Raw genomic sequence first — 18,828 nt, forward strand, 5'->3', positions numbered from 1 at the left:
AGGATGGAGTGGTTTGGAATGAACAAGTAATGGAAAGCAGTAACCAGTTGCAACAAAGGGACGACTGATGATTGGAAAGGGTAGGTAAGCAAGGGAGTGGACAGGAAATGAAATGTTGAATCTCAGGAAACATAACCGCCAGCTGAGGAAATGGCTCAGGGAATATCACCGGGGAGGACAAAGGCAGAGGTATGGATGGGAGGGAGGGTGGAGTGGGTTGATGGTGTACTATCTGTGCTGTTTTGCTGTGGCGATTTGGTAGTCAAAACACAGGGATGGGTACTGCCTATTCAGTGTTTGTAAATAATAATGGCCTGTTCCATGTGTTTCTGTGTGTATTGATTTAAAAAAACAACACCAAAAAAAAACGTACAGCTTTTTGTAATCTGGGGATGATAAATTAAGCAAGAAAGGCTGACGTTCTCGGCACAGCATTGTCTTATTCGGAACATTTAAGATTATCATGGACTGTTGATCTACAGTGATGGTTTTTTTTTTTTAGGTGTTCCAGTTCTGTGTTTCAGTTGAGCAGTTTTCACCCTATGTGATCCAGTTGCGACTATTAACAGCAATTTCAAAATATTTCAGTGTCTTTTTGATTACTCTTTTCTGCCTTTTCCCCAGATTTGTCTGTAGTTGTAGATTCAGTTGTAGATTATCAACAAAGTCCCACTCTCCCCCCCCCCCCCCCCCCCCCCCCACACACACACACATCAAAAAACTTGTTTTCTTTTATATGCTTGCCAGAATGATGTGTTTTCATGATGACTGATGTTGATATAATTGTTAATGTGTATTATGTTTGTATTCAGCTGGTTTTTATTCTCTGAAAAATTGACGGAATGGGTCACGTCAAAGACATGTCCCAACTTATGGAAATGAATGTGACTGTGCTTTATCCTAATTTTCTTGTCCATATTTTTGTTTGTAGTTGTGACGTGCACAATAGCCGAGTGGTTAAAGCGTTGGACTTCCAATCTGAGAGTCCCGCATTCGAATCTCGGTAACGGTGACTGGTGGGCAAAGGTTGGAGATTTTTCTGATCTCCCAGGTCAACATATGTGCAGACCAGCTTGTGCGTGGATACGTACGCATAAGATCAAATGTGCATGTTAAAGATCCTGTAATCCATGTCAGCGTTCGGTGGATTATGGAAACATGAACATACCCAGCATGCGCACCCCCAAAAATGGAGTATGGCCGACTAAATGGAGGGGTAAAAACGGTCATACACCTAAAACCCACAAGTGTACATACGAGTGAAGATGGGAGTTGCAGCCCATGAACGAAGAAGAAGAAGTTGTTTTGTTTTGGGTTTGTTTTTTTTTGTTTTTGGAGGGGGGGGGGGGGTCCTTTTTTTTCGGTTTTGTGGACTAATAGCCTCTTCAGTTTTTCAGTCCTGCAATATCCCACGAGGTCAACTGGGTGTTATGCAACAAAAAATAAAGATAATGTGCGTGTTTTTACTCTAAGGTTTTAAAGGGGTGGGTGTCTTTGATGCCTGGAGTAAGATGTTTGCCACATCTGTAATATCAATTTCATTTTTTCCCTTGCAGTGCAGGTTATGTTTGTCAAGAAAACACATGTAATCAAATCCATATCAGGTCATCAAAATCATAAAACGTGATCGGATTCCCTCAGAATCATAAAACATGTAAGCAGATTCCTTCAGAATCATAAAACATGTAACCAGATACCATCAGAATCATAAAACATGTAACCAGATTCCCTCAGAATCATAAAACATGTGACCAGATACCCTCAGAATCATAAAACATGTAACAGGATTCCCTCAGAATCATAAAACATGTGACCAGATTCCCTCAGAATCATAAAACATGTAACCAGATTCCCTCAGAATCATAAAACATGTAACAGGATTCCCTCAGAATCATAAAACATGTAACAGGATTCCCTCAGAATCATAAAACATGTAACCAGATTCCCTCAGAATCATAAAACATGTAACCAGATTCCCTCAGAATCATAAAACATGTAACCAGATTCCCTCAGAATCATAAAACATGTAACCAGATTCCATCAAAATTCAAAACAAAGAAAGACACACTGACCAGGAGAAGCTACTTCAAGAAGCATACATAAACACCCACGAATTTTGTTTCACTGAAATGATATCATTTGTTGCAAGGGATTTTTATAGTTTGCATACCCCCTCTCCAATCACACACAGCCACACACAGCCTTCACAGCAAGTCAATCTTTGTCAGTCTGGGCCTTTATTTACATAAACAAAAACCCAAGCAATACTTTGATCTCACCCCTGACCTATGACACAGCATGAGAAAACATGTTGAGCATCAGTCCACCACTGTGTGACACCACACCTGGAATGACCGCTGTGTCCACACAGCGAAACACAGCAGCTGTCACTGTTGCTGTCTACAGACCAAGGCAAAAACAACAAATACATGCCAATTTATTCATCAACCAGCACGTGACATTTTCTTTCCTTTTGCTGAGGTGCCTTCTCATCTTGATATCCAGTCTTATCTCCACCTTATAACAGTAAACTGGAACGAATATTGATAAAGGACTTAATGTCTCTACATCTAAAATCAGTGATTAAAAGTCACAAAAAAACAACATTTTACATTCATTGATAAAGAAGGTATCATTAACATTTGACAACCATTAACAAATTAGATTAATAATTAGCATTAAGAACAATTTATTCATCATTAACAAACATTTTAAAATAATTTCCCCTGAAGAAGGTAACAGCAGTGAAGCTGCTAAAATTTAATGTGGCAAGGCTGTACACATCACCAACAACATTTGAAACATGGTGGAGAAGCAGTTATTGACATTCTAACTGCCATCTGCAACAAAATCTGGCACACAGACAGACGACCCATGCCATGGACATCTCTGCATCTTCCATGCATGATAGGCTGTACCTTGTTCTAGTTGTGGTGTGTGTGTGTGTGTGTGTGTGTGTGTTTACTGAGCTTAAAAACATGACAATTGGTTATAATGAATGTGCAATATGTAGGAGGAATGTACAATGAAATGTGTTAATAATTACGATGTAATAATTAATGGCAATGTTTTTAAAAGCGAATATGTGAAATGCTTTTATTTGAGAACATATGTTTATTACTCTTGTTTAATCAAGTAATCCACGTGTGTGGGGTGGGTGGGTGCGGATGTGTGCTGATTCTGGTTGTGGTTTTCCGCAATTCATCTTTATTCTTATCTTATCTGTCTATTATAATCAATGTGCAGTATAGTAGGCTATGTTTATAATTATATTCAAATAAAGTTTCTTAATTCTTTCTGTTTTTACATTAAGAATACTTGTTATTACCTGCAGTGTGTGGATGTATGTATGAAACGGTGTATGTGATATTTTTTTTACATTTGTATCTTTGTAATATTCGTAAAAGCTGTTGTTGACTTTTACAGTTATGGTCCCCATGTTATTTACTTGTCTATGTTGTGATAATGCACCTGACCAAATTTCTCAAGTTGGAGATAATAAAGTTATTCTTATCTCATCATATTATCTTATCTTATCTTATGATGACATCGGTGACCTGGCTGGCTGTGAGCAAGAACTTGCCCAGCTTGTGTAGAGACTGGAAGAAACATCAACCAGACATGGCAAGGAACTCACACTAACAAGACCAAGCTGATGGCCAGCTGCTGATACAACTGTCCATGGGCAGAAGCTAGGAACTATTTAACAGTTCACCTGCCTAGGATCAATCATCAGCGATAAAAGATCCAAACCAGAAATTCCCTCGAGGGTAGCAAAGACAAGCACTGTCTGGACTGAAACCTGTTTGGAAGGACAACATCTCTATGAAACATGAGATCAGACTCGTGTGTGCCCTGGTATATTCAATCTTTCTGTATGCACACAAGGCATAGATCCTCACAGTGAATCTGGAAAGAAAAATTCCAGCGGTGGAAATATGGTATGGCAAGATATTAAACACCAGATACACTGATCACATCACGATTACACCAAACCAGTTATCAAGCAACACAATGGATTTATGAAGATCTTCTGACATCAGTTACGACAAGGAAACTATGTTGGTGTGGTCATGTAACAAGATCCAATGGTTTTGCTAAAACAATCCTACAGGGAACTGTTGAGGGAGGGGGGAGGGGAGATGGAGGGGAAGACAGAACAAACGATGGACTGATGACATTGCAGAATGGACAGGAATGGACTGACGACATTGCAGAATGGACAGGAATGGACTGACGACATTGCAGAATGGACAGGAAAACCTTTTGCAGGGATCAAGGTTTCAATACATAACCCACAGACCTGGGGGAATGTGAACAACAGTGGATGGCACCCAAATAACTCTTCACACAGTTCAGTGTGAACAGCTGTGAGTGGCAACCCAATAACTCTTCACACAGTTCAGTGTGAACAGCTGTGGATAGCAACCCAATAACTCTTCACACAGTTCAGTGTGAACAGCTGTGGATGGCACCCCAATAACTCTTCACACAGTTCAGTGTGAACAGCTGTGGATAGCAACCCAATAACTCTTCACACAGTTCAGTGTGAACAGCTGTGGATAGCAACCCAATAACTCTTCACACAGTTCAGTGTGAACAGCTGTGGATAGCAACCCAATAACTCTTCACGCAGTTCAGTGTGAACAGCTGTGGATGGCACCCCAATAACTCTTCACGCAGTTCAGTGTGAACAGCTGTGGATGGCACCCCAATAACTCTTCACACAGTTCAGTGTGAACAGCTGTGGATGGCACCCCAATAACTCTTCACACAGTTCAGTGTGAACAGCTGTGGATGGCACCCCAATAACTCTTCACGCAGTTCAGTGTGAACAGCTGTGGATAGCAACCCAATAACTCTTCACGCAGTTCAGTGTGAACAGCTGTGGATGGCACCCCAATAACTCTTCACACAGTTCAGTGTGAACAGCTGTGGATGGCACCCCAATAACTCTTCACACAGTTCAGTGTGAACAGCTGTGGATGGCACCCCAATAACTCTTCACGCAGTTCAGTGTGAACAGCTGTGGATGGCACCCCAATAACTCTTCACACAGTTCAGTGTGAACAGCTGTGGATAGCAACCCAATAACTCTTCACACAGTTCAGTGTGAACAGCTGTGGATGGCACCCCAATAACTCTTCACACAGTTCAGTGTGAACAGCTGTGGATGGCACCCCAATAACTCTTCACACAGTTCAGTGTGAACAGCTGTGGATGGCACCCCAATAACTCTTCACACAGTTCAGTGTGAACAGCTGTGGATAGCAACCCAATAACTCTTCACGCAGTTCAGAGAGAAGAAGAAGATAGAATAACAAACCCTGATTATTAACAACAAGCATTAACATCAATTCACAATCGCTTACACCAAGTAACAGTTACCGTAATGCGATGTATAAGCCAAGCAGGAAAAAAAACATGAATTGTTGCTCAGGCAAAGAATGAGAGATTTCATAGCTAAAGTCATGACATGACTGTGACATCAGTGTTACTCATAGCAGTTGCATCAACTTGTGTGAAACAGTGAACACTAAAGAACGATGCCAGCATAAAAAAGCCATTAACCTAATGGTTTCACATTACAACAGGTCATACAGTTTTTTTATTATAACAAATGGAATTTGTTTCTTTCCTTTTCCTTTTTTTTTATTTACAAAAGTCGAATGCAGCGTATTCAAAGAAATACCCTGTTCTTGATGATGAAAACAGAACAAGATACAATTCAAACCGAACAGCAGATCAAAGTGCAAATGTAGGCATATATACAAAACATCTGGTATAGGTTTCAGGAATCAGTTAATGAACTGAGCTGTTATTTCACAAATGTGTTAATGCTGATATTTCACAAATGTGTTAATGCTGTTTTTTTCACAAATGTGTTAATGCTGTTATTTCACAAATGTGTTAATGCTATTATTTCACAAACGTGTTAATGCTGACATTTCACAAATGTGTTAATGCTGTTATTTCACAAATGTGTTAACCTTTCCCGTACGTCGCCTAAAATTTTGCGCGCCGTACGTCGTGGGTGTGCAGAAACCCATGGTTTCTAAGAAGGAATGACCCCTCGCTGTACGTCGTGGGTGTGCAGGCACCCATGGTTTCTGTGTACGAACTAACCCTTCGCTGTACGTCGTGGGTGTGCAGGCACCCATGGTTTCTGTGTACGAACTGACCCTTCGCTGTACGTCGTGGGTGTGTAGGCACCCATGGTTTCACTGAAGAAATAAGACCTTCCCCGTACGTCGTGGGTGCACAGTAACCCACACCTGTCCGTAAAGCAAATTTGACTTTTCTTCAGCAGACTTGCATGCGCAGTTTCCACTTGTGCGTGTAGGCTATTTACTCCAGTGCTTGACCAGGCGCATTGTGAATAAGTTTTGCCCGTGAGAAGAGAGTGTTGTTACTTACAAAAAACGGTTTTTTTGTTTTTGTTTTTTGTGTGTGTGTGTGTGTTGTTTTTGTTGTTGGTTTTGTTTTTTTGGCTGGCTGGCCGGCATTTTTTTTTCTTTCTTTTTTTAGCCATAGTCGGGTTTTCTCTACTTTGAACAGATTAGGATAAGAATAAAATTTCCATATCAACTATCTTTCTTTTTTTAGCCATAGTCGGGTTTTCTCTACTTTGAACAGATTAGGATAAGAATAAAATTTCTATATCAACTATCTTTCTTTTTTAGCCACAGTCAGGTTTTCTCTACTTTGAACAGATTAGGATAAGAATAAAATTTCTATATCAACTATCTTTCTTTTTTTAGCCATAGTCGGGTTTTCTCTACTTTGAACAGATTAGGATAAGAATAAAATTTCTATATCAACTAGATTTTAGATCAATTGATTTCAGACTTACAAAAATATCCAGTTCTTAGAAAGGCACTTTAATTCCAACTAGATAAAAAGCTATCAATCAACTAGTTGCTCCCGATCATTCTCTACAAGAAAAACAGTTCATTCAATATTGTTGAAGATATCTAGTGCAATAAATATTGTTTTCTGAAATTAGTTACAACTTTAGAGTAAGACTTGAACCGGGATACGATCAACAAAAGACAAGGTCACTCTGATCTCTCTCTGTAGCGAGCCCAAGTGACGTCACGTCGACAACGCGTGGCGCGCAAGATTTGCATGGGTGGCTCCACACCCACGACGTACGGCGTGCAAGGTTTATTCTTTGGGAGTATGGGTGTCGTCACACCCACGACGTACTGGGACATTAATTGATTAATAACTTCTTTGTTTATGTATAAAAGAAAATAATGTTCAGTGGATATGTAGTAAACTATATTATGGACAAAGTCATGAAATTATGTGGAAGTGGCTTCAATATTACTTGAGTTACAGAGCAAAAACACTTGTCTGGGTGATTTCACACCCACGACGTACGGGAAAGGTTAATGCTGATGTTTCACCAATGTCATTGCTGGTATTTTGCAAACACAAAAATATTCCCTCTCTGGACCCACATTTGATGTGCATCTGCTGCTTTAACAAACAAAACCAACAAAAAACAAAACAAAAAACCACACCAACACTGTACAAGATACAAGAAAACTTTATCTCCAACAGGGAAACTGATATGTTTGCTGATAAAATGGCGACATCAAAAAGCAAATCCATTAACTTCACACAAAGCACAGTTTGATTACTCACTTACGTTTCAAGTAGGACATTCATTCACAATAGATATATGTTTAAGAAATATACAAGCTTATATAATCTATGCTGTGCCCAGTGATCTACATTGTATAGATACAAATAAATGAAAACTATATTAGAAAATAAAGGGAAGTAAACAGTTTATATATAAAAGTATACGATACAAACAAAATACCATGTTCACATTACCACCAGAATACTGGATATGATAATCATGTATAGCTAAGACATGAATTCAAAGACAAATACATCTCAGCCCTAAAATGCTGCTAAAGCTGATGTCAGAACACTGAAATAAGTAACCACATACATCTCAGCCCTAAAACACAGCAAGCTGATGTCAGAACACTGAAATCAGTAACCACATACGTCAGTGACTGAAAGAATACTGTGGTGCCTGTGGTGACAGTGTCAAGATGTCCTGTCACCAGTGACTGCATTCATTCCACTGATCATCAGGGAAGATCATCATTGGTGACAGTATTCATCATGAACAAGGTAACTACAGACCACACTGAATGACACACACACACAACCAGCACAGGAGACTGGGGAGTGGTGGCCCATGGTTACGCCCCAGCCCAGGAAGCCGGGCAGTCAGCACACAGGATCAATCCCACACTCACCACAAATCTCCTCCCCTCCACTAGACACTGAGTGGTGGTCTGGATGCTAGTCATCAATCAGATGACAATAAAACCGAGGTCCCATGTGCAGCATGCACCTAGCGCATGTAAAAGAACCCCTGGCAACAAAAGGGTTGTCCCTGGTAAAATTCAGAATCGTTTTGATAGCAAAACAACTACACTTGCAGACAGAAACTTGCAGACTTGCAGACAGTGGCAATGCACTGTGCTAGCACTCACTCCTCCGGGACAGCAGCCTGTGTTCTTACACAAAGCAATCTGTAGTGACAAAAAAGTAACACAGTACAACACAACACAACACAATACAACACAACACAACACAACACAACACAACTGTGAGCATCATTTCAGGCAACGCCATTCCTTTGTTAAAAATCACTCCAGACATTCTTCCTTTGTCCTGCGTGATGAGCTCGCTGAGGACCCCGGCTGGTGAAGCAATGGGTCAGACCCTTCAGGGCAGTGGTCAGACCATGTCCTGCGCCTCAAACGTGTGTCTGGGTGTGAACCCTAAGGCCTGCGTCACATTGTTTTCATGCAGTGTACCCTCGTGTGTTAATCACCTGCAGCCATTATAAGCTCCAAAAAAGAACGCATAATGGTTACAATTATTATTACGCCATTACAGTAAGTAAGTATCCAGTTATTATCATCTTCATTCTCCTGAGAAGGAGATAATCCTCTTTTGTGTTTAAGAGTTGCTGCTCTCTAATTCCCTTGTAGCAATGAGTGGGTTTTTACTGTTGTACAATGTCTTGTCACATGTTATACTGGTGACTGCAGAAGGGTTTTTACTGTTGTAAAATGTCTTGTCACATGTTATACTGGTGACTGCAGAAGGGTTTTTACTGTTGTAATATGTCTTGTCACATGTTATACTGGTGACTGCAGAAGGGTTTTTACTGTTGTACAAGGTCTTGTGACATGTTATACTGGTGTCTGCAGAAGGGTTTTTACTGTTGTAAAATGTCTTGTCACATGTTATACTGGTGACTGCAGAAGGGTTTTTACTGTTGTAAAATGTCTTGTCACATGTTATACTGGTGACTGCAGAAGGGTTTTTACTGTTGTAAAATGTCTTGTCACATGTTATACTGGTGACTGCAGAAGGGTTTTTACCTGTGTGACCAGTTTCACCCTGTTATGCAGGCAGCCACACTCTGTTGTTGATTTCTGAAGGGGTGTGGGTGTGGTGGGGTGGCAAAGGGAGGGGTGAGGTGGGGTAAAAGGTCATACAATTGTATGGAAGCATGCACGGCTGCCTGCATGCCCAGGTCATCAACAATGACCATACACAAAATCCTCTGAGCCCACCCCCCCAAAAAATAAATGTTCCCATGATCTCACATTCACTTGTGATTGTATCCCTGCAGCCCCCATGTAACATTTGTGGCAATGTTGTTGATGTTATTTATTAGCTTGCTGGCTAACATCTATGCTTTTGCAGAGACCAGGCTGGGTACTGAATCCAGGAATTCTATTCAGTCAATACCAATGGCCACCATGTTCTTGACTCCAGGCACTTGGGGAACTAACTCCCCCAACTTTTAAGCCATGGGTTTTCTCCCTTTAACTAAAGCCTCAGCTCTAAGCTACAGACACTGCATGCCCCACCTCACTTCAAGCCACCACCCTCCCCTTCACATCAGCGAGGGAATGTATGTATGAGAAGAGAAACGCCCCAGTGCAATGACAAAGCAGTGTGATTCAGGGCACAGAACTCAACACACTTTACTCACAAGCAGTCATCTACAGAGCTGTCTGTACATGACGCACTGGCACCACATTTACAGATGAAGCCTTAAGAGTGTCACTTTCTGGAAGAAGCAGTTCAGAAATACATGGTTATGTAGTATGGATTTTTTTTTTTCCAGACTTCAATTTCACTTCACCATCAAATACAATCCCTCAGTCAATACAAGATGCCATTTTCGAAGCAATCTTTTCACCAGTGTGTAGTACCACCCAGTCTCTTTAATCACAGTCGCTAAACCCACATACACGCTGATGCTTGTGAAGACACGACACAGCATGCTTTCTGTCAGTGCTGAAACAAGCGACAGCACTTTCTTCACAGTGGATGTGTTGAGCTCAATACTGGTAGCTGTAGTACCGCTCACAGGCCTTTTCCGATGCCACCCGACTGCTGGAGATGGCAGCCTTTCTGCTTGCGTTCTGGAAGCGGCAGTGGTCGACCTTTGACTGGGCGAACAGCATGTTGGATCTCAGCTCCTGCATTTCCTCACTCTCCTGAAAACAGCAAACAGAGCTCATTTGTGAGGAAGATAACCACCATGTGAACAACATGGTGTGTGTGTGTGTGTGTGTGTGTGTGTGTGTGTCAGTGCATGTGAGTGTGTGCGTCTGTGTGTGTGTGCGTGTGTGTGTGTGTGTGTGTGTGTCAGTGCATGTGAGTGTGTGCGTCTGTGTGTGTGTGTGTGTGTGTGTGTGTGTGTGTGTCAGTGCATGTGAGTGTGTGCGTCTGTGTGTGTGTGTGTGTGTGTGTGTGTGTGTCAGTGCATGTGAGTGTGTGCGTCTGTGTGTGTGTGCGTCTGTGTGTGTGTGTGTGTGTCAGTGCATGTGAGTGTGTGCGTCTGTGTGTGTGTGTGTGTGTGTGTGTGTGTGTCAGTGCATGTGAGTGTGTGCGTCTGTGTGTGTGTGTGTGTGTATCAGTGCATGTGAGTGTGTGCATCTGTGTGTGTGTGTGTGTGTGTGTGTGTGTGTGTGTGTCAGTGCATGTGAGTGTGTGCGTCTGTGTGTATGTGTGTGTGTGTCAGTGCATGTGAGTGTGTGCGTCTGTGTGTGTGTGTGTGTGTGTGTGTGTGTGTGTGTGTGTCAGTGCATGTGAGTGTGTGCGTCTGTGTGTGTGTGTGTGTGTGTGTGTCAGTGCATGTGAGTGTGTGCGTCTGTGTGTGTGTGTGTGTGTGCGTGTGTGTGTGTGTGTCCATGTAAGCATATGTTTTTGCATGTCTATGTGTGAGAAGGCTAATGTGAAGCATGTCTGTGTGTGAGAAGGCTAATGTGCAAATACTTGCAAATAAAACAAAGTGAGCAAACAAGCATCTCAAGTGACTGAAGCGAGAGAGAATGAATGAATGAGTGAATCATTATTTTCCAACGGTGAAGATATTAGCGCTTTGGCCAACTTACATATCTGCAATTGTTCCAAGAGACAAACAAACATATACGCATATAAAAGTTGTTATACGCAATACATGTACAATGTATTGTAGAGATAGAGAGACAGAGAAAGACAGAGATATAACAGTAACAACCAACCCATTCATCGAGGTTGTTGGAGATTTCGCTGTCCAGCTGCTGGCACTCAGAGCGGAAGGCACACAGGTCCTCCATCTGGTCTGTGGTCTTGGCTCCCCGCTTGGCCAGGCGCTTCACACTCTTCCTGCAGTCCACAGGCAGCCACACAATCAGCCACACAATCAGTCACACAATCAGCCACAATCAGACACACAATCAGTCACACAATCAGCCAATCAGCCACAATCAGCCACACAATCAGCCACAATCAGTCACACAATCAGCCACACAATCAGCCAAATCAACCACACAATCAGCCACAATCAGTCACACAATCAACCACACAATCAGCCACACAATCAGCCACAATCAACCACACAATCAGTCACACAATCAGTCACAATCAGCCACACAATCAGTCACACAATCAGCCACACAATCAGCCAATCAGCCACACAATCAGCCACAATCAGTCACACAATCAGCCACAATCAGCCACACAATCAGCCACACAATCAGCCAAATCAACCACACAATCAGTCACACAATTAGCCACAATCAGCCACACAATCAGCCACAATCAGTCACACAATCAACCACACAATCAGCCACACAATCAGCCAAATCAACCACACAATCAGTCACACAATCAGTCACAATCAGCCACACAATCAGTCACACAATCAGCCACACAATCAGCCACAATCAGTCACACAATCAACCACACAATCAGCCACAATCAGTCACACAATCAGCCACAATCAGTCACACAGTCAGCCACACAATCAGTCACAATCAGCCACAATCAGTCACACAATCAGCCACACAATCAGTCACACAATCAGCCACACAATCAGTCACACAATCAATCTACCAGTCAGTCAGACACTCAGACAATCAGTCGTATCTACTTCTGCATGTGTGGGCTGCACTCCCAAGTTTAGTCATATACTAAGTAAGAATATTTATTAGTAGACTTTCACGTGTATTACAGCTTTTGCCCCAACATGTAGGCAGCCATACTCCATTTTGGTAATGTGCATGAAGGATATGTGCCTGTTTCCAACCACCAATAAACACTGACATGGACTGAAGGATCTTTAACATGCATATCTGAGGAAAGTGGCAGAGTGGTTGAGACACTTATCTGTAAATACAGTGTCTGTGAGCGTCTGGGTTCGAATCCCAGTCTCGCCCTTTCTGTCAAGTTTGACTGGAAAATAAAACTGTGCATCCAGTCATTACAATGAGATGATAAAGTGATGTCCGGTGTGCAGCATGCACTTAGCACACTGAAAAAGAACCCGTGCCAACATAAATGTTGTTCTCTGGCAAAATTATGTACAAGAATTCCACTCTGATAGGTATACAAATATAGATGCACGCACTCATGGCCTGACAAGTGCAATGGGTTCTTTCTCTTTCATTGTACCGCATATGACGATAAACGAAGAAATTGTAGTATGATAAATTATTTCTTTGGTAATCCAAGTCACAATCATGTTGTCAGTATTCTTTCCAATGATAATGAAAACTCTTTGAAAGCTCTAGCTAGATTCATTGCAGAAGCAATGTGAGAAAAAAGATAATGGAACAAAATGACATCTAATCTAATAATGATCCACATTTAACCGCCCACGTTTCATATGTATGTATCTGTATGCATGTGAGTGCATGCATTATTAAGTATGTATTTTGCGTGCGTGCGTGCGTGCGTGTGTGTGTGTGTGTGTGTGTGTGTTTGTGTGTGTGATGTTAGAACCATTCAAGAGGTGCAACAATATGCTTAATATGATATCCCCCTTGTCCTGAGGGCTGTATTGCTATGTGGGCAATAAATGACTTTTCACGTTTCACGTTTCAAGTGCAATGGGTTATGCTGCTGGTCAGGCATCTGCCTAGCAGATGTGGTGTAAATCATATGGATTTGTCTGAACACAGTGATGCCTCCTTTTGAAAACAAAATTTCCATCCTCAACCCAGCTAGCAGGCGCTATGACCAGCAACTGAACTTGGCCCTCAGACTGAAAGTTCTTCACTAGGTTGTTGCACTCTTCAATATCAGTCCTACCAAACTATCAGTCATTCAGCACACAAACCATAAGAAAGGATCAAGGATCCAATTCTAATTAGAGACAAAAAAAACAACAACACACACACACAAAAAAAAGCAACCAACTTAAGATTGCAAGAACATCAACCAAGGAGTTGCATGAGGAGAATCAGAGTAAAGTCCCTTCCCCAAGGGCACAACACCATGCCAAAACTGGGCTTTGAACCCTGTTCACTGGTGAACACTGGATCATAAAAGTCCAACACCTTGCTGAGTTTTGTAAAGTGGTTTGTGAAGGAAAGGGAAGACAACTCACAGGTGGACATTGGCCTCCTTGACCTGTCCTGCCTGAGCCAAAGCTGCCGTCTTCTTCACTGCCGCTGTTCCCAGCACAGACACATTGATGGCCTGGGGATGGAGAAAGGAGCTGGTGTTGTCAATCACATGTATCATCCTTTATATATATATATATATATATATATATATATATATATATATATATATATATATATATATATATATATATATATATATATATATGGAGAGAGAGAGAGATTTATATACTCGGGTTTTTTGATGATACACTAAAAGTTGTAAACATTTCCAGTAATCAGATTAGTGCTATAGAGACGCATCTACCTGACTCAGATACACAAGTCTTACAAACTGCAACATAACCTCTTCTCTTACTTAGTTTCACCATGCAATACTGGCTGGGTGTTTACTCCGTGTGTGAGAAGTCTCTCATTATACTTGCAATATCAGTAGGATATTCCAATGCCAAGAGTTTAAATTCAACAGTATAAGATTTGTATCATGGCAAACTGCTGACCAGTATTATGTTGGGTAACTGTCCAGGACAGCCCTACCATTCTCTGTAAACAGTTTAAAACAAACCTCCACCTACCGTAACAAGACATAGCATCACAGACTGACATTATGATCATGCTTGGCTTTTTCAATGACACATCGACATCACATTCAGGCACTCTTGTTTTATTATCTCAAGATCTTAATCTGCACCGGTTTGTAAAGCAACACAATCCCAAATAGCAAACTGGATTATTTCATTATCATTTTCTTTCTTTTCTCCCTAAACTGGAGGGTGGGCGTTTACAAAGTACTTTAGCTCAGGTACAGTTTTTGACATGAAATATGGGGTGGGGAGGCTGCAGCATACTGGGTGTTCATGAAGTAGTTGACATTTGTTCAGCTGCTGACGGGCACAATAGCCGAGTGGTTAAAGCGTTGGACTGTCAATCTGAGGGTCCCGGGTTCGAATCACGGTGATGGCACCTGGTGGGTGAAGGGTGGAGATTTTTACGATCTCCCAGGTCAACATATGTGCAGACCTGCTAGTGCCTGAACCCCCTTCGTGTGTATATGCAAGCAGTAGATCAAATACGCACGTTAAAGATCCTGTAATCCATGTCAGCGTTTGGTGGGTTATGGAAACAATAACATATCCAGCATGCACAACCCCGAAAACGGAGTATGGCTGCCTACATGGCAGGGTAAAAACGGTCATACACGTAAAAGCCCACTCGTGTGCATACGAGTGAACATGGGAGTTGCAGCCCACGAACGAAGAAGAAGAAGTTCAGCTGGATATCTAACATGTCCTCTCCACAGCCAGGGAGAAGGGAGGGAGACCGTAGAGTGACTGGGGCATTGTGATGTCTGTGAATGGTGCTCTGTTTTATGTATGATATCAGTGTCAAATACTGTTCTGTGATTTCATTCCTTTAGGTGTTGAAATGTTTGATATGTATTTTGAGTTAGGTTGCGTGTGATGTTAGTGTGTGTGCAGCTACATGATGTTGTTAGTGTTTGAAGTCTGTGCAGGGTGACATATGGAAGCTGATCATTTTAGTGTTTACAATGCATGTTTCAAACACCTGTTTTTACATTGTACAGCACAACTGAGCATGTTCACATGGAAAGGCACTATCTAAATTATATAATCATTTTGCATGGAAAGCACTATCTAAATTATATGGAAAGGCACTATCTAAATTATATAATCATTTCACATGGAAAGGCACTATCTAAATTATATGGAAAGGCACTATCTAAATTATATAATCATTTTGCATGGAAAGGCACTATCTAAGTTATATAATCATTTCACATGGAAAGGCACTAAATTATATAATCATTTCTCATGGAAAGGCACTATCTAAATTACATGGAAAGGCACTATCTAAATTATATGGAAAGGCACTATCTAAGTTATATAATCATTTCACATGGAAAGGCACTAAATTATATAATCATTTCACATGGAAAGGCACTATCTAAATTATATGGAAAGGCACTATCTAAATTATATAATCATTTCACATGGAAAGGCACTATCTAAATTATATGGAAAGGCACTATCTAAATTATATAATCATTTTGCATGGAATGGCACTAAGTTATATAATCATTTCACATGGAAAGGCACCATCTAAATTATATAATCATTTTGCATGGAAAGGCAATATCTAAATTATATAATCATTTTGCATGGAAAGGCAATATCTAAATTATATAATCATTTTATTTGAAAGGCACTATCTAAATCATATGCAAAGTGATGATGATGATGATAATAGTGGTGATGATGATCATGATAATGCTGCTGCTGATGATGATGATGGTGATGATGATGATGCTGATATGATGATGATGATGATGATGATGATGATGACGATGATGATGCTGATATGATGATGATGATGATGATGACGGGAGAGACAGAGAGGGGAGAAGAGCACCTCCTCCATCCTGGCCCGGTCCCTGGTGGCCTGACTGCTCCTGCTGAGGACCCTCAGACACTGCATGCCATCCAGCCGGGTGTACGTCATCTGTACCTGTCATCACCACCACAACACGTCAATAACTGTCATAATCATCAGCTAGGTGTACGTCATCTGCACCTGTCATCACCACCACAACACGTCAATAACATTCATCATTATCAGCCGGGTGTACGTCATCTGTACCTATCATCATCACCACAACAACACGTCAATAACATTCATCATTATCAGCCGGGTGTACGTCATCTGTACCTGTCATCACCACCACAACACGTCAATAACTGTCATCATTATTAGCTGGGTGTACGTCATCTGTACCTGTCATCATCACCACAACAACACGTCAATAACATTCATCATCATCAGCTGGGTGTACGTCATCTGTACCTGTCATCACCACAACAACACGTCAATAACATTCATCATTATCAGCTATGTGTATGTCATCTGTACCTGTCATCACCACCACAACAACACGTCAATAGCTGTCATCATTATCAGCTGGGTGTACGTCATCTGTACCTGTCATCACCACCACAACACGTCAATAACATTCATCATTATCAGCTGGGTGTACGTCATCTGTACCTGTCATCACCACCACAACACGTCAATAACATTCATCATTATCAGCTGGGTGTACGTCATCTGTACCTGTCATCACCACCACAACAACACGTCAATAACATTCATCATCATCAGCTGGGTGTACGTCATCTGTACCTGTCATCACCACCACAACACGTCAATAACTGTCATCATTATCAGCTGGGTGTACGTCATCTGTACCTGTCATCACCACCACCACAACACGTCAATAGCTGTCATCATTATCAGCTGGGTGTACGTCATCTGTACCTGTCATCACCACCACAACAACACGTCAATAGCTGTCATCATTATCAGCTGGGTGTACGTCATCTGTACCTGTCATCACCACCACAACAACACGTCAATAGCTGTCATCATTATCAGCTGGGTGTACGTCATCTGTACCTGTCATCACCACCACAACACGTCAATAACATTCATCATTATCAGCTGGGTGTACGTCATCTGTACCTGTCATCACCACCACCACAACACGTCAATAACATTCATCATTATCAGCTGGGTGTACGTCATCTGTACCTGTCATCACCACCACCACAACACGTCAATAACATTCATCATTATCAGCTGGGTGTACGTCATCTGTACCTGTCATCACCACCACAACACGTCAATAACATTCATCATTATCAGCTGGGTGTACGTCATCTGTACCTGTCATCACCACCACAACAACACGTCAATAACATTCATCATTATCAGCTGGGTGTATGTCATCTGTACCTGTCATCACCACCACAACACGTCAATAACATTCATCATTATCAGCTGGGTGTACGTCATCTGTACCTGTCATCACCACCACAACAACACGTCAATAGCTGTCATCATTATCAGCTATGTGTATGTCATCTGTACCTGTCATCACCACCACAACACGTCAATAACATTCATCATTATCAGCTGGGTGTACGTCATCTGTACCTGTCATCATCACCACAACACGTCAATAACATTCATCATTATCAGCTGGGTGTACGTCATCTGTACCTGTCATCACCACCACAACACGTCAATAACATTCATCATTATCAGCTGGGTGTACGTCATCTGTACCTGTCATCACCACCACAACAACACGTCAATAACATTCATCATTATCAGCTGGGTGTACGTCATCTGTACCTGTCATCACCACAACAACACGTCAATAACATTCATCATTATCAGCTGGGTGTACGTCATCTGTACCTGTCATCACCACCACAACAACACGTCAATAACATTCATCATCATCAGCTGGGTGTACGTCATCTGTACCTGTCATCACCACAACAACACGTCAATAACATTCATCATTATCAGCTGGGTGTACGTCATCTGTACCTGTCATCACCACCACAACAACACGTCAATAACATTCATCATCATCAGCTGGGTGTACGTCATCTGTACCTGTCATCACCACAACAACACGTCAATAACATTCATCATTATCAGCTGGGTGTACGTCATCTGTACCTGTCATCACCACCACAACAACACGTCAATAACATTCATCATTATCAGCTGGGTGTACGTCATCTGTACCTGTCATCACCACCACAACAACACGTCAATAACATTCATCATTATCAGCTGGGTGTACGTCATCTGTACCTGTCATCACCACCACAACACGTCAATAACATTCATCATTATCAGCTGGGTGTACGTCATCTGTACCTGTCATCACCACCACAACAACACGTCAATAACATTCATCATTATCAGCTGGGTGTACGTCATCTGTACCTGTCATCACCACCACAACAACACGTCAATAACATTCATCATTATCAGCTGGGTGTAC

The 18,828-nt window shown here is 41.6% G+C and overlaps 1 protein-coding gene across 1 annotated transcript in view; it reads right to left on the bottom strand.

Moving 5' to 3' along the window:
• Positions 1 to 2,220: 2,220 nt before the first annotated feature.
• LOC143296065 (circularly permutated Ras protein 1-like) overlaps positions 2,221 to 18,828 on the bottom strand; it is a 52,685-nt gene continuing 36,077 nt past the window's right edge. The window contains 4 exon segments of the mRNA XM_076607818.1: positions 2,221 to 10,556; positions 11,586 to 11,709; positions 13,934 to 14,025; positions 16,380 to 16,475. Of these exon segments, the coding sequence (XP_076463933.1) occupies positions 10,398 to 10,556; positions 11,586 to 11,709; positions 13,934 to 14,025; positions 16,380 to 16,475 (471 nt within the window). The 3' untranslated portion in view covers positions 2,221 to 10,397.

This window comes from Babylonia areolata, chromosome 21 (genome assembly GCF_041734735.1).
Source record: "Babylonia areolata isolate BAREFJ2019XMU chromosome 21, ASM4173473v1, whole genome shotgun sequence".
Lineage (NCBI taxonomy): Eukaryota > Metazoa > Mollusca > Gastropoda > Neogastropoda > Buccinidae > Babylonia > Babylonia areolata.